The sequence below is a fragment of the Cervus elaphus genome, chromosome 15 (genome assembly GCF_910594005.1).
Source record: "Cervus elaphus chromosome 15, mCerEla1.1, whole genome shotgun sequence".
Classification (NCBI taxonomy): Eukaryota; Metazoa; Chordata; class Mammalia; order Artiodactyla; family Cervidae; genus Cervus; species Cervus elaphus.
This window is the reverse complement of record NC_057829.1, coordinates 93,744,674-93,762,590: the sequence shown is the minus strand read 5'-3', so window position 1 is coordinate 93,762,590 and position 17,917 is coordinate 93,744,674. Positions and strand designations below refer to the sequence as shown.

At 49.0% G+C, this 17,917-nt stretch overlaps 1 protein-coding gene across 1 annotated transcript; it reads right to left on the bottom strand.

Annotated features, from left to right (window-relative positions):
- Positions 1-6,561: 6,561 nt before the first annotated feature.
- Positions 6,562-17,088, bottom strand: LOC122709375 (cytochrome P450 2E1). Its single transcript, XM_043926686.1, has 9 exons — positions 16,874-17,088; positions 15,831-15,990; positions 12,572-12,721; positions 12,129-12,289; positions 11,500-11,676; positions 10,340-10,481; positions 8,273-8,460; positions 7,647-7,788; positions 6,562-6,938 (listed from the first exon to the last, which is right to left on the bottom strand). Exons 1-9 carry the CDS (start codon positions 17,048-17,050, stop codon positions 6,748-6,750), a joined length of 1,488 nt encoding a protein of 495 aa, XP_043782621.1. The 5' UTR covers positions 17,051-17,088; the 3' UTR covers positions 6,562-6,747.
- Between the last annotated feature and the right edge of the window lie 829 nt (positions 17,089-17,917).

Below are 17,917 nucleotides of genomic sequence, written 5' to 3'. Positions count from 1 at the left end.
TTTTGTGGCTTTTCTGCCTCTGCTCTGAAGCGCTAATGAGAGGGTTCAGATCGTAGGGCTGTCTTTCTGAAATAAATCTGTTTATAGGGCACCTCCCCTTCATGATTCATAATAGCTACCTTATTCCAGGAAAACAGGATGGCCATCCAGAGCCCAACGATCCCTCCTGGCACTCACAGTCCTTGAAAACTGGGTCCTGTGTAAACTGTACATGAAACCTGGAGTGCTCAGCAGGCTACACAGTGCCTTAGGGGACCTGACACTTCACCTGCTGAAAAGACCCCACAAACAACTGCCACATAGTAAGACTCCGCCTGCACTTCACATTGACTTCTCTGGGAAGCTGGGTGCAACTCACTAGTCCTTAAAGGTGCTCGGGCTACAGATGAGCAAACCGAATGTTACAGAAAGTGAAGTGAAGTGTTAGTCGCTCAGTTGTGTCCACGTCTGCGACCCTACAGACTGGGGCTCACCAGGCTCTTCTGTTCGTGGCATTCCCCAGGCAAGAATACTGGAGTGGGTAGCCATTTCCTTCTCCAGGGGATCTTCCTGACCCAGGGATCAAACCCTGGCCTCCTGCATTGCAGGCAGACTCTTTACTATCTGAGTCACCAGGGAAGCTCTTTCAATGTCATAGAGGTTCACAACATTGCCAGGCAGAGCTGGACAGTGAACGTGGCCTGCCGGCTTCCCATGCTCGCTCGCTCGGTCCTCAGGCCAGCCCCAGCCTTGTTAACACCTTGAACTCCACTCCCAGGTCATGAAGCCTCCAGATGCGGGCACCCAGCAGTCCACAGCAAACCTTCTTCTGACCATGCAACACTCCAAGCAAAGCGCAAGCCGGCCCTTCCCAGCTTGAGAACATCAACAATAGACATCTGCTTCTGACAGTCCTGGAGCTTGCGTAGCCCGAGGTCGACAAGCCGGCAGACTCAGTATCTAGGGAGAGTCTGCTTCCTTGTAGAAGGCAGTTTCAGTGCGTCCTCACACGGCAGGGGGAAGGCAGCTATGTGGGGTCTCCTACATAAGGGCACTAATCCCAGTCAGGAGAACTCTGACCTCATCAGCTCCCAAAGGTTGAAACTCCTGATACTGTCACACTGGGGGCTAGGGCTTCCACATATGAATTTGGGGGAGGTACACATGGTCCATCTATAGCACTTGTGATGGGGCTTTTAAAAGTAACTCTGGTAACAGCTCAGAATGGAGGGGAGAGTTGTAGAGAAAACTTTCACTTCTTAGAGCATTTTTCACATTCATGTACAAAATATTGCCAGATGTATGAGTGATAAACACCATATTGAAAAGGTCTTGGAAGGAAATGAGGATAAGTTTATTGGACAATGGAGAAAAGGTGATACTTGTTATAAATGGTAAAGAACTTGGCTTAACTGTGTTCAAGGTGCAGTGTTTTGTGGAAGGCAGAACTGTTTAAATGGTTTACAAGTGAAGCTGGACATATAGCATAGAGTGGACAAGACTTGGTGACTGAAAACCAACAACGTGTTTGTTGGTCACACTTTTATAGTACTGATGGAGCAAACTGGCTCCTTCTAATTGCTTATAATAAAATGCAAGAAGAGAAGAATGACTTAAAGATAGGATCATTGAACAAGAAGGAGCAAGAATTTAAATATTTGGGAGGTTCTTAGCCTAGAGGACAGATAGAGTGAAAACCACAATCACAGAAAACTAACCAAACTGACCACATGGACCACAGTCTTGTCTAACTCAATGAAACTATGAATCATGCCATGTAGGGCCACCCAAGGTGGACAGGTCATGGTAGAGAGTTCTGACAAAACGTGGTCCACTGGAAAAGGGAATGGCAAATCACTTCAGTATTCTTGCCTTGAGAAACACATGAAGAGTATGAAAAGGCAAAAGGATATGACACTGAAGGATGAACTCCCCAGTCAGTAGTATGCTACTGGAGAAGAATGGAGAAATAACTTCAGAAAGAATGAAGCCAAAGTGAAAACAATGCCCAGTTGTGGTTGTGACTGGTGATGGAATTAAAGTCCGATGCTCTAAAGAACAATATTGCATAGGAACCTGGAATGTTAGGTCCATGAATCAAGGTAAATTAGAAATGGTCAAACAGGAAATGGCAAGAGTGAACATCGACACTTTAGGAATCAGTGAACTAAAATGGACAGGAATGGGTGACTTTAACTCAGATGACCATTATATCTACTACTGTGGGCAAGAATCCCTTAGAAGAAATGGAGTAGGCCTCACAGTCAACAAAAGAGTTGGAAATGCAGTACTTGGGTGCAATGTCAAAAATGACAGAATGATCTCTGTTCGTTTCCAAGGCAAACCATCCAATATCACAGTAATCCAAGTCTATGCCCCAATCAGTAATACTAAAGAAGCTAAAGTTGAATGGCTCTATGAGGACCTACAAGACCTTCTAGAAATAACATTTAAAAAAAAAAAAAAAAAAGTCCTTTTCATCATAGGGGATTGGAATGCAAAAGTAAGAAGTCAAGACATACCTGGAGTAATAGGCAAGTTTGGCCTTGGAGTACAAAATGAAGCAGGACAAAGGCCAACAGAGTTTTGCAAAGAGAATGCACTAGTCATAGCAAACACACTGCTCCAACAACACAAGAGAAGACTCTACACATGGACATCACCAGATGGTCAACATAGAAATCAGATTGATTATATTCTTTGCAGCCAAAGACAGAGAAGCTCTACACAGTCAGCAAAAACAAGACCAGGAGCTGACTATGGTTCAGATCATGAACTCTTTATTGCAAAATTCAGATTTAAATTGAAGAAAGTAAGGAAAGCCACTAGACCATTCAGGTACAACCTAAATCAAATCTCTTATGATTACACAGTGAAAGTGACAAATAGATTCAAGGGATTAGATCTAATAGATAGAGTGCCTGAAGAACTATAGACATAGGTTGTGACATTATACAGGAGGAAGTCATCAAGACCAACCCCACCCAAGAAAAAGAAATTCAAAAAGGCAAAATGGTTGTCTGAGGAGGCCTTACAAACAGCTGTGAGAAGAAGAACAGTGAAAAGCAAAGGAGAAAAGGAAAGATAAATGCCTCTGAATGCAGGGTTCCAAAGAATAGCAAGGAGAGATAAGAAGACTTCCTCAGTGATCAGTGCAAAGGAACAGAGGAAAACAATAGAACGGGAAAGACTACAGATCTCTTCAAGAAAATTAGAGATACCAAGGGGATAATTCATGAAAAGATAGGCACAATAAAGGACAGAAATGGTATGGACCTAACAGAAGCAGAAGATATTAAGAAAAGGTGGCAAGAATACACAGAAAAACTGTACAAAAAAGATCTTAATAACCCAGATAATCACAATGGTGTGATCACTCACCTAGAGCCAGACATCCTGTTATGCGAAGTCAAGTGGGTCTTAGGAAGCATCACTACTAACAAAACTAGTGGAGGTGATGGAATTCAAGCTGAGCTATTTCAAATTCTAAAAGATGCTGCTGCTAAAGTGCTGCACTCAATATTCCAGCAAATTTGGAAAACTCAACAGTGGCTACAGGGCTGGAAAAGATCAGTTTTCATTCCAATCCCAAAAAAGGCATTCCCAAAGAATGCTCAAACTACCACACAATTGCATTCATCTCACATGCTAGCAATGGGCTTCCCTTGTGGCTCAGCTGGTAAAGAATCCGCCTGCAGTGCAGGAGACCTGAGTTCAATCCCTGGGTTGGGAAAATCCCTTGGAGAAAGGAAAGGCTACCCACACCAGTATTCTGGCCTGGAGAATTCCATGGACTGTACAGTCCATGGGGTCGCAAAGAGTTGGACACAGCTGAGCAACTTTCACTTTCACACGCTAGCAAAGTATCGTTCAAAATTCTCCAAGCAGGCTACAACAGTATGTGAACCGAGAAAAGGCAGAGAAACCACAGATCAAATTGCCAACATCTGTTGGATCATTTAAAAAGCAAGAGAGTTCCAGAAAAACATCGACTTCTGCTTTATTGAATACACCAAAGCCTTTGACTGTGTGGGTCACAAAAAACTGTGGAAGATTCTTCAAGAGATGGGAATACCAGACCACCTTACCTGCCTCCTGAGAAATCTGTATGCAGGTCAAGAAGCAACAGTTAGAACTGGATATGGAACAATGGACTGATTCCAAACCAGGAAAGGAATACATCAAGGCTGTACATTGTCACCCTGCTTATTTAACTTATATGCAGAGTACATCATGTGAAATGCAGGGCTGGATGAAGCACAAGCTGGAATCAAGATTGTTGGGAAAAATATCAACAACCTCAGATATGCAGATGACACCACCCTTATAGCAGAAAGTGAAGAGGAACTGAAGAGCCTCTTGATGAAAATGAAAGAAGAGAGCAAAAAATCTGACTTAAAACTCAACATTCAAAAAACTAAGATCATGGCATCCCATTACTTCATGGCAAATAAATGGGGAAACAATGGAAACTATGACATAATTTATTTTGGGGGGCTCCAAAATCACTGCAGATGGTGACTGCAGCCATGAAATTAAAAGATGCTTGCTCCTTGGAAGAAAAGCTATGACAAACCTAGACAGCATATTAAAAAGCAGAGACATTACTTTTCTGAGAAATGTCCATCTAGTCAAAGCTATGATTTTTCCAGTAGTCATGTATAGATGTGAGAGTTGGACCATAAAGAAAGCTGACCACCGAAGAATTGATGCTTTTGAATTGTGGTGTTGGAGAAGACTCTTCAGAGTCCCTCGGACTGCAAGATCAAACCAGTCGTTCCTAAAGGAAACCAGTCCTGAATTTCATTGGAAGGACTGATGTTGAAGCTGAAACTCCAATACTTTGGCCACCTGATGCAAAGAACTGACTCATTTGTTAAGACCGTGATGCTGGGAAAGATTGAAGGCAGGAGGCAAAGGGGACAATGGAGGATGAGATGGTTGGATGGCGTGAGACGGGCTTTTGGACATGAGTTTGAACAAGCTTCAAGAGTTGGTGATGGACAGGGAGGCCTGGTGTACTGCAGTCCAGGTGTGCTGGGGTCATAGAGTCAGACACGACTGATCAACTGAACTAAACTGCACTGATTAAAAAAAAATATATTCATGTTTTAAAGAGAACATCAAGGGTGTGACTCAGTGCCACTTGGATAAGGAAATTAGTATTGGGTGTGAACTGGGAATTAATCAGCTACCTCAGCAGGAAAACTGCCAGTTTGGAGTGAAGATGGGAAGCAACCAATAAATGCTGTTGGCCTTCGTGGATTTTACAGGATGAGATGATAGAGCTCTTCAGCTGTGAAGTGTGTTATGCTTTTAGACAAGTGATGCATGACTCCAAAGGTGACTCAGATTGTCAGGGCCGATTCCTTGGTTTCAAAAATAGGAATCTTTGATTTGCTTCCAACAAGATAGACTGTTCCTGTCTGAACTACTGGAGGCAGGGCTGTCTGACAAAGACCTAGGGGCATGACACCTGCCCAGCGGAGAACCAAGGGTAGGACCTCTGTCCCACCGGCTTCAGCAGGCAGAGGTTCAAGCCAAAAGGGATCCTCAGGCTTTCAGATCTCGTAATTTGCTCTGCTAGGTTTTGGGTTTGCTTGGAACATGACACCCCTTTCTTCTTTCTAAGCTATAAGTAAGCTACCTCACGTGGAAGGTGGAACTTCGAATATGTAATGGATTAGTGTAAGGACCCTGAGAACAGGAGATGGTCCTGGGTTACCTGGGTGGGCACGATGTTATCACAGGATCCTCCTACGTGAGAAGCAAGAGGGTCAGTGAGAGATGGGAAGAGGCTGGGGTGACTCACTGCACTAAGGGACCTGGGACACACACGGGACTCGGGTGCTACACAGGGTTCCAGAGCTCTGCATTGCTCCCGCTCAGCCCTCACAGCTCTGCCCTGGAGGGGCTGCTCTCACGCCCCTTTTACTGACGGGGAAGTCAAGGCAGGAGAGCTGGGCATACAGTGGTTTTCCTGGTGTGTGCCCAGTGCACGGGGACAGTGTTCTTGTCCCAAATTATTCTTCTGTTTCACAGATTCTTCTGAGATTCAGGTTATGGAGCTGGTTAATGATTTCCAAGTTTCTGCCTCATTTCACACTAGAGTCTCCACATGCTTAGAACTTCCCCTTGCAGGCACAAAGTCAGACTTTAATATTAAGAGATAATAGCATTGGGAATAAGTGTAAATCTATGGCTGATTCATATCAAAGTATGACAAAACCCACTGAAATGTTGTGAAGTAATTAGCCTCCAACTAATAAAAAAATTAAAAAAAAAAAAAAGAGATAATAGCAGATGTCTATGCTGACTCTTCAGATATATTTCAGTCTTAAAATATAACACAGGATGATGCTACTAGTGAGCCTGAAGGAAGAACTCCATATCCTAGGGAAGATGGCCAAAGCTATATTATTTTTATTTTTTCTGAACAACAAAATAGCATTTGTTTTCCTCCTTGTGACTCCTCTATAAGACATACTGACTCTGGTGACTGGGTAGCTCTATTTTTTCAGAAGTTTAAACTATACTGATATGTTCTTACTTATCATGATTTCTAGGAACTCCAACACAAGCTAAGTCATAGTTTACTTTAATTAGTTTAATTAGTTTGACACAATCTTTTTGCACTTTCCTTTCAAATTCTGTCTGAGGAATGTGGCCTGGAAAGCAGTGTCTCTGGCCCAGCTGGTTCCCTCTGGAGCCTGGGCTGTCCTCCCAGAGAGGATGCAGGGGAGCCCAGGGTTTCAGGGCGTTTGTGCCTCACACTTTTGAGCGGGGAATGAGACAGAGTTTGTAACGGGGAGGGATCTTGGCAAACCCAATTGCAATGGGGCTGAGGTCGATATCCTTGGGGTCAACAAGCGACTTCAAGTTAAAGTGCTGCAGGATGGCGGCCAATAACAGGAACAGTTCCATGCGAGCCAGGCCTTCTCCAACACACACCCGCTTTCCTGGAGGCGACAATGACACTGAGACTCTGCCCCAGGCCAGGTAGCAGGGGGAGAGGGGGTGGAAGGGGGCCATATGTCATGGCACCGAAGCAGAACTGGGCCCCATCTACCCACTGAACAGGAGCCCAGAGTGGATTTCAGTGTAGGAGGATCAGGGCCTCAACCACCAGCACTCAACTGCATAAACCTGTGGTAGGTTGGGAGAATCGACTGCCAGTGCTCAGCCTGATGTCCCAGAGGAAGAAGGGGGGCCCACATGGAAGCCAGTGCTCTCAAATTGAGGGTTACAGTTACAGAGTTGGTCACAGACCTTCCCTCACAGCACACCGAGGGGAGGCCTTCCCTGGGGAGGGGAGACAGCCCTATGATGGGGTCCAGGTGACCGAGTACTAGGTTTTGCGCAGTGATCCTTGTTTAAAATTATGGGGAGGCAGGCAATATAGCTGTGAAAGAGTTCACCAAGTTCTATTAAATGAAGTATCTGAGGGAAAAAAATGACTCATCCTCAACTCAATCTCAGGACTTCCAGTGACAAGATGTCATTTAACCTCTCTGCACAGGGAAGAACACACTTGGGTCAGGCTAGGGACAGAAGTAAGGGGCATGATGCAGATCACATGTGGAGCAGAGAGTAGGAATCAGGGACAATCCCGGGTCTGCCTTGCTTGTTACCCTAGCACCCCGGTGCTGCCTCTGAATGCTTCTTACCTGCAGAAAATGCCTTAAAATGGTCACTGTACTTGAACTTTCCATTTTCATTCAGAAAGTGCTCTGGTTTAAACTTCTCTGGTTCAGGAAACTCTTGCTTATCATACAAGAGAGAGTCCAGCGTCGGAATTACGAGTGTACCCTGGAGGGAACACAGGCCACCTTGGTCAGTCTGGTGAACATATCACAGGCTTTCATCCAGGGGCCCCCAGTTGAATTTTACACTAGACAAATGGTACATTTCCAGTTGGAGGAGTTTTTCACCTAAGGGCAGATAGAGAGCAGGTGGAGTCATGACTAAATGGTGAGGAGAGCTCTCATCTTCTTGGGCCAGTAGCTTCTCTGAGTGACACACCCAGGGCTGGATGGTACTGTTGTATGTTTCTGGTTCTGGGACACACCACCACCCCAGGCACCACCTGAGGAACCCCTTTCCCAGACGGCCTCATTTCTGGGGTCACCAGGCCCACGCCAGGCCTGCTGGGGAAGGGGCACTCTGCAGGCAGGGATGCTGGCCCAGCCCCTAGTGTTCAGCAACACTGGCCAGGACGGGGTGCCCTTGGCCCCATCCTGTTCCCTGGAAGGCAGCTGATCTGCTGGGTGTGCATTGCAGGCTCACATCTGACCTTGGGGATGACGTATCCTCTGAACACTGTGTCCTGGGTTGCTTCGTGGAGCAGATTGGAGGGAATGAGGTCGATGAATCGCTGAATCTCATGCACCACGGCATCCAGGTAGGGCATGTCCAGCCTGTCCTTGACGGCAGGGATTCGGCTTGGCCCAATCACCCTGTCAATTTCTTCATGAAGTTTCTCTGCCAAGACATGTATGGAATAAATGCATGACTCCAGGCTGGCCCAACACCCATCCATAGACCCAGAAGATGTTTATGGAGCTTCAGATTATTGCACAATTCATCCACACGTATCAGTAAGAGCTAAGCTCAGTGAAGTTATATGCAGTCTACAGCATTCACATGTCTATTTATGGACTCCATTCTCTTAGATGGTCATGGCTAGGCCAGTGCTTGTCTTCACGCCAGGAGTAGAGAATAAAAAAGGATCTTGGGGATTTCTAGCAGGAGGGAACTCTGTATTAATTGTTACCCCAGGCTGGCTTATTGCATGCTTCTTCAGAGTATGGAGGCGAATGGAGAATGGAAAGACAAGCATGGTGCACTCTTGAAGGGCCTTGGAGGAAGGACTCTGGAAGTCCCTCTCCTGGCAAAGGCAACAACAGCCTTTGGCAGTTGCTTGGCCTTGCTAGGTTTGAGGTTGCCTGTGGGCCTTTGTAATATGTTGAGAGAGCTACACAGCTCCCTGCAGTATGGTAACCAAGTAAAAAAATTTCAGCTCATATAACAATACAGATGTTATTACTTAGTAAATGGTAAATACTAACTAAATACTTAGCAACTGGTAAATGTAAGAAGCTCTATATGGGATGCTACACAGCACTCCAGGAAGACTGCAGTCTGGGGTGGGCGGGGAAGCCAGGGAGATGAGGTGGGTCCTCAGCTGGCTCTGCAATCTGCTTTCTTTTCAAGAGCTCTGAGTCAGTACTGCAAAATGGTAACACGTTAAATTTGGCAATGGATGTATAGATGACTGTCATATTTATTTTCTTTTTCTATATACTGGAAATTTGTCATAATTAATAATATAAAACAATTTTGGAGGCTGTGGATCTCCTAGCACAGAGTGGTCAGAGCTCCTTCAAAACTGCCACGGAACCCATAGGGCCATTGCTCTGTGGACTCTGGGCTCCTTCCCCTTACTTTTCTGTCTGGTAGAAAGGCAAAGGCCTTGGAGTCAGATGGACCAAGTCTGACCCTGGATGGGTCACATACCCATGTTCCTGAGGAAATAACTTCATGCCCTTTCACATCAGCCTTTAAGACTACAGTGTATTAAAGGGCTAATACCCTCACCTGGCACACAGTGGGAACCAAATAATTATCATCAGCAACAAGCATGGCTGAGGTGGTGAGGGGCTCCTTGCAGTGGGGACCCCCACCGCAGCCCTGGGCCCAGTGAAAGGTGGGGGCTCCAGGCCTGACAGCTGGTGTTGGCTCCTACCCCCTCTTTCCTTAGGGGTTAGTGCTGACCAGCCTGCTAACATACAGTACTGCTCACCTATGGGCCGGGGTAGGGGTGTTTCTAATGCCTGATGCTCTGTGCATGCGGCCCCCAAAGCCATGCCTGACCCACCCCAAGTTCACCTGGTCCAGGAGCTGGGGAGGAGCCCTGAGAAGGAGGGCTGGACCCAGGGTGGCAGGCAGACTTGCAATGCTTTACCTGGGGTTCCTCCTCTGATCCCCCTTCCAATCTGGTGAGACAAGCCAGCAGGTCTTGCCCCTGCCCGCTCCTCCCTCCCAGCTCTTCCTGAAAGGCTGGGTCTCAAGGTGATGGGCACGTTAACCCTCTCATAAACAGATCATGTCCTGGAGTGGATTCTGGCAGTATGGCGTTTCTTCACTGGGCTCTCTTTTGCAGTCTGGGTGTGTCAGTGGGTGTGGTGCCTGTCATGTACAAGAACACGTCCCCCAAAGCATTCCTCCAGTGATCCCAGCGTCACTCCCTGTTTTGCAGACAGGAAGCGGAAGCCTAAATGTTCCAGCCTGAGGGACATAGGGTCTCTGTCCACATGTGACAGCCGCAGTGTCCAGAGTCCTGGCCTGTTACTTGCCCTACCTTCAATCTCTGGGTATTTCATGAGAATCAGGAGCCCATATCGCAGGGTGGTGCTGGTGGTCTCTGTCCCTGCAAAGAGCAGGTCGGCCACAGTCACAGCGATGTTCTCCAAGGTGTACATGGGGTCTGCACTGTGCTTTTCCTGTGGGTGAGAGACAGGAACTCAATGAGGGAACATCTTTAGGTGGATGAAAAAGAGATCCTGTGTCCCTGAGCAGAGGAGCACCTGCCCGCCCCACCAGCTCCTCGGGGGGCCCTGCCCACTCCTCGGGCCCATCCTGCACAGAACCGTCAACTCGATCGCACAGTGAGGGAACCAAGGCTCCCAGAAAAGGACGGTGGGCAGGGCGGTAGCCTCACCTGGCTATGAGACTGGCAATCCTTCTATGCCACCAAGGGCCCTCCTGGGGGCTGAGGCCCTCCCTGGCCCTGTGCCATGACCTCCAGCAGCCCAGGGCTGACTGTGGGGCTCCTGCAGGGCTGCCCTCGGCCTCCTACTGCCCCCACAGCTGGGCCTTTCGGTCCCAGGAAGCAGGTTATGGTGGGAAGAGGGGTGGGAGGGGGCCCAGCAGATGGAGGAGGCTCTCAGACAACTGGAGCAAGTCATCCAGGGAAGCCAGGCGTGGCGCTCCAGAGCCACCTGTGGTGCCAAGCAGAGAGAAGTGTGGCCGATCTGCGTGGGGACCCAAGAGGATGCCAGGGAGGTTGTGTTGGGAAGGGCTGTACCCCCTGAGGTGGTGCACAATTTGGGAGTTAAGTCTGAGGAGGAATGCTGAGGGCCTCTCCCCAGATGAGACACATGAGAAGTGGTTAAAAAGCATGGGCTGGAGGGAGCCAGGGTGAAGGTCCCACTCACCCCAATCCACACCCCCCAGACAGCTTCCCCAAGAGAAGATATCTTGTTGGTGAGCTCAACAGACAGCAGAGTGCAGCGTGGCCCGGCAGGCTGGCCAAGTATCAGTGTGTGTGTGGTTACGCTGAAGCCAGCGCATCTGTGTAGAACTGAGAGCATCAGAATACACCCAGTGTGGGCGGCGTGGAGACCACAGTGCAAGCCATCATATAAATCTGAAGAAAGCACCCCCTGCCCTGCAAACCCGTCTCGTAACGGCCGAGCGCTCAGCTCCACCTGGGCCGGAAGCTGTGAACTGCAAGTGTACCTTCGCCATTTCTATCAGCATGGTGTCAGTGAAGCCTCGGGGGCAGCTGGGCTCCAGGGACCTCTGGTGATCCTTCACTCTTTCTAAAGTGTAATCTTTTACTTCAGACACATTTTTCTTTAGCTTTCGATGGCTTCCAGGCAGGTACTGTAGGTAGTCTGGGAAATTATTATAAAGCTAGAAAGAGCGGGAGGAAGGGAGAGAATTTTCTTACTATACACGTTTTTTCTGGATGCAATAGCGTTTTGTGTACCAGGATGATAACCTTCTCCAAACTCAAATTTATGGCTGTCAATATTGTATTATTTAGAACATTTTGGCTGAAAGTATCTTTTGTGGCACCACTCTATGAGGCCGTGTGAGTTCTGTGGTGGGAACGTGAGCACATAGGCAGAGTACCACCTGTCTGGTGAGGATCAATTTAAAGAGTGAAACTGTAAGTGTCCCAAGACCAGCTGGGTGGAACCGCGGAACCCATGGAAGTCTCCAGAAGGAGCGTTCCTGCTATCTAGTCTTGTGTGCCCGTCTGTCCACACACATACAAATGACCCTTCTTATCCTTTTCCTGCTGTAAACCATCAAATTGAAGCAAGGGTGCAAAGCAGGCAAGAGAGAGGAAAGTGCTTCACCTGGATCCAGGGGCTACTGAGCAGGTAGAAGTTCTCATTGAACAAACTCATCAACCTCAAACTCGTCTTGTCTTTATAGTCAAAGCGTTTGTGGAAGAGGATGTCAGAGATGACATTGTAAGGCGCGAAGCCGATGACAAATGTGGGGTCAAAGGGCTGGCCTGGAAAACAGGGGAGTTGAGAGGGCACTTGACTCATGGGTGCGGCAGGAAGGACATTTCCAGTGCTTGTGAGGAAACACCCTAGAACCGTGAGAATTCTTGGGAGGTGGTGGAAGCATGAGCCACTTGGGTTTTCCTTACTTGTCAGTGATTCAGGACACACCAGCTACACCCTCAGTGACCACCATACCACCGGGATCAGAGAGGAAACCGACTCCTGAAGTGGTGTCTGTGGGCTAACTGTCAGAGGAGGGGTGGGTGTGAGCCCCAGGCTGTACGCACCCTGGGTCTTCCTGAGCACCTCCAGCAGGAAGCGGGCCTCCGTCTGGATCCGCTGCTCATTGCCCTGTTTTCCCATCCCTAAGTCACGGAGGGTGGTCAACGAGAACCGCCGGGTGTCCCGCCAGGTTGGTCCATTGTTGAAAATGACCCCTAAGGAGAGGGAGCAGGAGAGCCGTTACCACAGACATTTTTCTCAGGCGAAGGAGGGCAGGAGTGATGGGCTCGGCCCTGCAGGGGTCACTGAGGGGCCCACATAGGGACCAACGCTCCGGTTTGCAGAGAGGCCTTTGGTGGGGAGCCTGGTTTTCTCTGTTGCTCAGGTAAACTCCTCAATCACAGCCTCCTTGCTTCCCTCACTATGTCTTGCATCCCCCCACGAGAGGGGGACCATGCCTGACTACCAAGAAGTGCCTCCCACCTCTTTCCTGCCTGCTGACTAATTCCTTTGAGGCCATTTTGCTTTTGGTAATTTTTTTTTTTTTTAACACCAAAACATTTTGTATTAGGGTATGTGGCTCAGCTGGTGAAAAATCCGCCTGCACTGTGGAAAACCTGGGTTCGATTCTTGTATTGAGAAGATCCCCTGGAGAAGAGAATGGCTACCCACTCCAGTATTCTGGCCTGGAGAATTCCATGGACTGTATCGTTCATGGGGTTGCAAAGAGTTGGACAGAACTGAGCAACTTTCACATGAGAGTAGCAGCATAGCCAATTAACACCACTGTGATAGTTTCAGGTGAGCAGCAAAGGGACTCAGTCATACACACATATGTATCCACTCTCTGCAAAATTCCCCTTCCATCCAGGCTGGCACATAACATTGTTTTCAATCATTTTTGACCCTCACATTACAGATACCTCAACTTGCACTTTGTGGCTTCAGAGCAAATCCTTACTAAAATCCAAGGTCACAGGACCAGCAGACCGTGAGATCTGGGAAGCCCTCAAGCTGCTTCCCTCCTGCGTGTCCAGGTCTGAGGAAGGCCATGGTCCCAGTCTTTCCCAAAGGAAGTCTGGCCAGGCCTGAGAGGACACTTGGATGGCCTGCAGAGGAAGCACCAGTGGGGCTGGGAGAAGAGGTGTGTGACCCAAGGAGGTAGCCACGCAGACAAGCCCATGGATGGAGAGCATGGCCAGTGACGGGTGTGTGGGCATCAAGGAGGCCCATTCACAGGTACTCTTCACCAAGTCCAGCACACAGGTAGGACTGAGCCAAGGTCGTGTATTCAGGTGTCCTGGCGCCAACCAACTCCTGTGGGACATTGCATAACGGGCCAAGTGGAAGCTGGGCATGCAGCATAGCAGCCCAAGAGGGCACCTAGGGGAGGGGCACTCCACACTCCCGGGTGTCTAGGCCCTCAGCCAGGCCAGGCCTCGGGCAGCTCTGGCCCTCCATGTTGCTGGCCCAGGACACAAGGTGGACAAGCAAGGGTGGCAGGGATCAGGGAGTGTGTGCTGAGACTGGAGGACAGGGCAGAGGCTGTGCCCCGAGGCCTGAGGGCCTGAGATGCTAGAGGAAAGGCAGGAAGGAGACGTGCTGGGGGACTGCTCTGAAGAGCACTTGGTGAGGAGAGGAGGTGGTTGAGGAGGGAGGAGGGAGGGGCAGGAAAGAAGGGAGTGGAGTTTAAAAATGTTTGGGGGAGAATTGTGTAGAAAGAAAAGAAGATACAGAAACATGTGAGAAGAGACAAAGAGAGAGAGAGATACAGAGGCAGAGATGGTGAGACGCAGAGACAGATGAAGAGACAGATCCCAGAGGAGCGCCATCATTTGGGATCAAACAGGCTGAAACGGAGGCAAGGAAGCTCCCCTTCCAGAGCTTCACAGACTGACTGAAGTGATGGGCGGCCCTCTCAGCACACTGACACGCAGCCGCTGCTCCACACTATGTAACCCCAAACATCCATGGCACTATTCCTGGGGACCACAAACCTGGTTCCAATGCCTGGCTGACGTGCAGGGTCAGCCCTAGGCCGTGTGGGCCGTGCAGTGCACGTCCCACAGTGTGGGACAGGCAGGGGTAGTCAGGCCCCTTGTGTCCCAGCGGCAGGATGTGGAAGCCGGCTCCGCCTGACTACTTTCAGGGGCACATGACTTGCACCAGGGCTCCCCGGATGCCCCTGACCATGATAAAGCTCTTTGACTCCAGAACTCCTGCCCTGCCAGGGCTCTCCTCCAGTAAACCTCCTCTGTGTAAATGACAAAGCTTAGGTGCTTAATTTGGTTTCAGGAGCTCCTAAGAAGAAAAACAAAAGCACAGTATCTAAGAGAGACAATCAAATGCCTCAGAAATGCAGACTGGAAAATTAAGGCAAGAAGTCCATATACAACTGTAAGCACATCAGTTTGGAAATTCTCCATAAAATGAATAAGAGTTTTCCAGAAGCTCATCACCAAAATTCACTCAGGACGAACTGAGGGTTCCAAGTTTTGTAGGTAAAAGGGACACTGTTTCACCCTAATCTGCTTTAGAATCTCACTTAAACATGGGAGAGCAAGCAGCAAAAGACAAGAGGCTGAGGTCAGAGGACAGCAGGGGGGCTGGGAGCCTTCAGGGCTGGGAGGGCAGGGGGGGCACCCCCACCAGCCGGTGTCCCCCACCCTGGCTCCACGACTTCCCAGGAGATGCAGACAGTGGAGTCTAAAGTCAGGACTCTGGAAAATACTCCAATAAAGACCAGTTAGATCCCCAGGCTTCCTCCCCTGTATAGGGGAACTCCTAGGTCTGGACCCTGGGGGCTGGGAGGGGCAGAGGAAAGAAGGATCACAGGGACATCTCAGCACCCTCTTCCTGATCTAAGAACAGCCCCGGGTGGGACATCAGAGACCCCCTCAATGGAAAGGTGGGTGCCATTCATGGGTGAGGGACTTCAGTAGATGGAGCCCAACATCCTGGAGAGGTTGCAGCTGTGAGTGGAAACAGCTCCCAGGAGAGCCTGGGGACCCAGGGGGGCAGAAAGGCCTGTGGAGGGAGGCACCGCTGGGCCAGACAGCAGAGGCAGCTTCCTCTACCTTGTTCCTCTACGAAAGTGTCGGTCTTGCTGGTCAGTGGGTAGATGTTCCAGGTCTTGTCCACTCTGGTGTGCAAGGCTCACACAGTAGCTTTCATCAAAACACACAGAGCAAGGACTGAATGACCCAACCATCACCTGACTTGTCTGCGGATTGCATCAGCATTCTGCCTTTAGCAAGTTGTTACTGTCACTTCAGGGCCTCCCCCAACATCTCTCCCAGCACCCTGACCCCAAGTAGGACACACCATTGTTCTTGTGCACCTGGAACCCGGGGTTTTCTCCTCTGCCAGAAAACTCGTTCTTGTAGTCAAGCAGTACCTCCCTCACGGGCTTGTAGCCATGCACAACCATGACGCGCCGAGAGCCCAGGTACAGGGTGAACACCGGCCCATACTTCTCTGCCAGCTGCGGAGACAACAGGCCGCAGAGTGAGCCAGCGCCGACTCCAAGAGGAGTCCCATGCTTTAAAGTGATCCCCAAGGCCGCTGTTGTTGACCGGGAGAGCCCAGAGTACCTGGGGAAGGCCCTCCCCATGGTGGCTTCTTCCACAGAGAGCACATCCCGGCGCAAGCACACTTGGCCCACGCACCTGGGTGCACCTAGTTCCCAGACACAGTTAACTCAGAAGGCCTGGCTGATTCCCCTGGTCCCCCTGAGGTCTCTCCGCATGACTGCCCCCACCTCCTCCAGTCTACTGTCCCCAGTCAAGGTCCTGAACCTCCCTCGAGAGTGAAGCTCGTCAATGCGTTTTAAAGCGGCTTTGTGCCCTAGGACATTCTTTTGTTAACTCTTTTATTAGATTCATCAATGCATTTAGTTTCTAGATTTATGAGCTCATTCACTGATCACAACAAATGCATTAAGAGGTGTGTGCAGGGGGGTCAAACACCTCACTTTTCCTCTTGTTCTTTGGCACCTAAGAAGAACTGCAGATTGACACCCAGCAAGTGTGCATCAGGTGTCAATGCAGGTCCCTCCTTGCATAGCAGCGGCAAACAGCGGCAGCCATGGCCACACTGGGCTGGCCAAGCCACCCAACGATAAGGCAGTTAACACTGCTCAAGCAGAACCTCTGGGGCCAACCGTGACCCGTGCCCACTGAGCACCATGCCCAAGCTGCATCAGTAGCTTAACATTTTGATTATCACTCTTGGGTGGTACTGGTAATTAAGTTGATTCACAACAAGCTAGTATTGAATTATAATTTGTCTGAGAGTGAGTTGAATGCACACATATTACATCTAATTTCTGAAATCTGCCCCCCTCAAATCAACAATATTTCTCTTACCCTGGTGAAGGATTTGGGAATGTTCTTAATATCCAGTTGTAAAAGATTCCCAATGACGGGCAGTGGGAAAGGGCCAGGGGGCAGTTTCCAGCTGCTGTAGATGTGCTTCCAGACGGAGATGAGCAGCAGGGTGGCCATCCACACCAGCAGGGCGACCGTGATGCCCAGGGCAGCCATGGTGCCCTTGGAGGATCTGCCGACTTTTGAGGATGCTCCTGTGGAGAGGCAAAGCTCTTATAACACATTCTTGAGAAGGAGGGTGAGCAGCTGACCAATGCCACCTTCCTTGTCCTCCAGCCCAAGATATTAGTTTATTATTAGCCGCTGTTGGCCATCATTTCAAAGGCTGACCCCTTCAGTGGCAACTCATTAGAACTTCATCCAGGAACCCACATGGCCATGCCTGGGCTCTGCCAACACTGGTTGCTGACACCTGCACCAATATCAGTAAACACAGCATCCAGGGGAGCTCCACCAGCCCATAGGTCAGAACGTGGGGTGGGGGCCTGTCCTCCCTTTGACATTGGGTGGACAAGGAGGAGTGAGGTCCTGTTTATATGGGTTTGTTTCTGGTAAGATTTATATAAGGCAACATCAGTTCTGTGCGGATCATTTCCATGGCAGAGTGCCTGACCTCCTGGTGCAGTCCTCAACCCCTGGGCAGGAGTTTTGTCTGAGCCCCAGTGGTACTGAATCACCAGCAGCCAAACTCCTGGCCAGAGAAGAAAGAGTCAGCACCCAAATGTTAGTCCACTTTGTCAAATCAACTGGCAGATTCAGTAGAGGGGAAAAAAAAAAGTTGACCAATTGTGAAAAAGTTAATTTCTGACTGTTACAAAAGGTGCATGTTCATTATAGAAAATTAGGGGATAATTACTGTTTAGAAGCATTTTGTCAAATTCTAAAATGAAAAATACTGGAATTTTTATTGTGTATGTTAAAATCAATGAGCTATCTGAGTATAGACTTTATGTTTTAAAATGTCCTAGCTTTATTTGTGCAGGACACCACAGAGCTCCAAGTTGTTTCTGTTATAACGTTCTG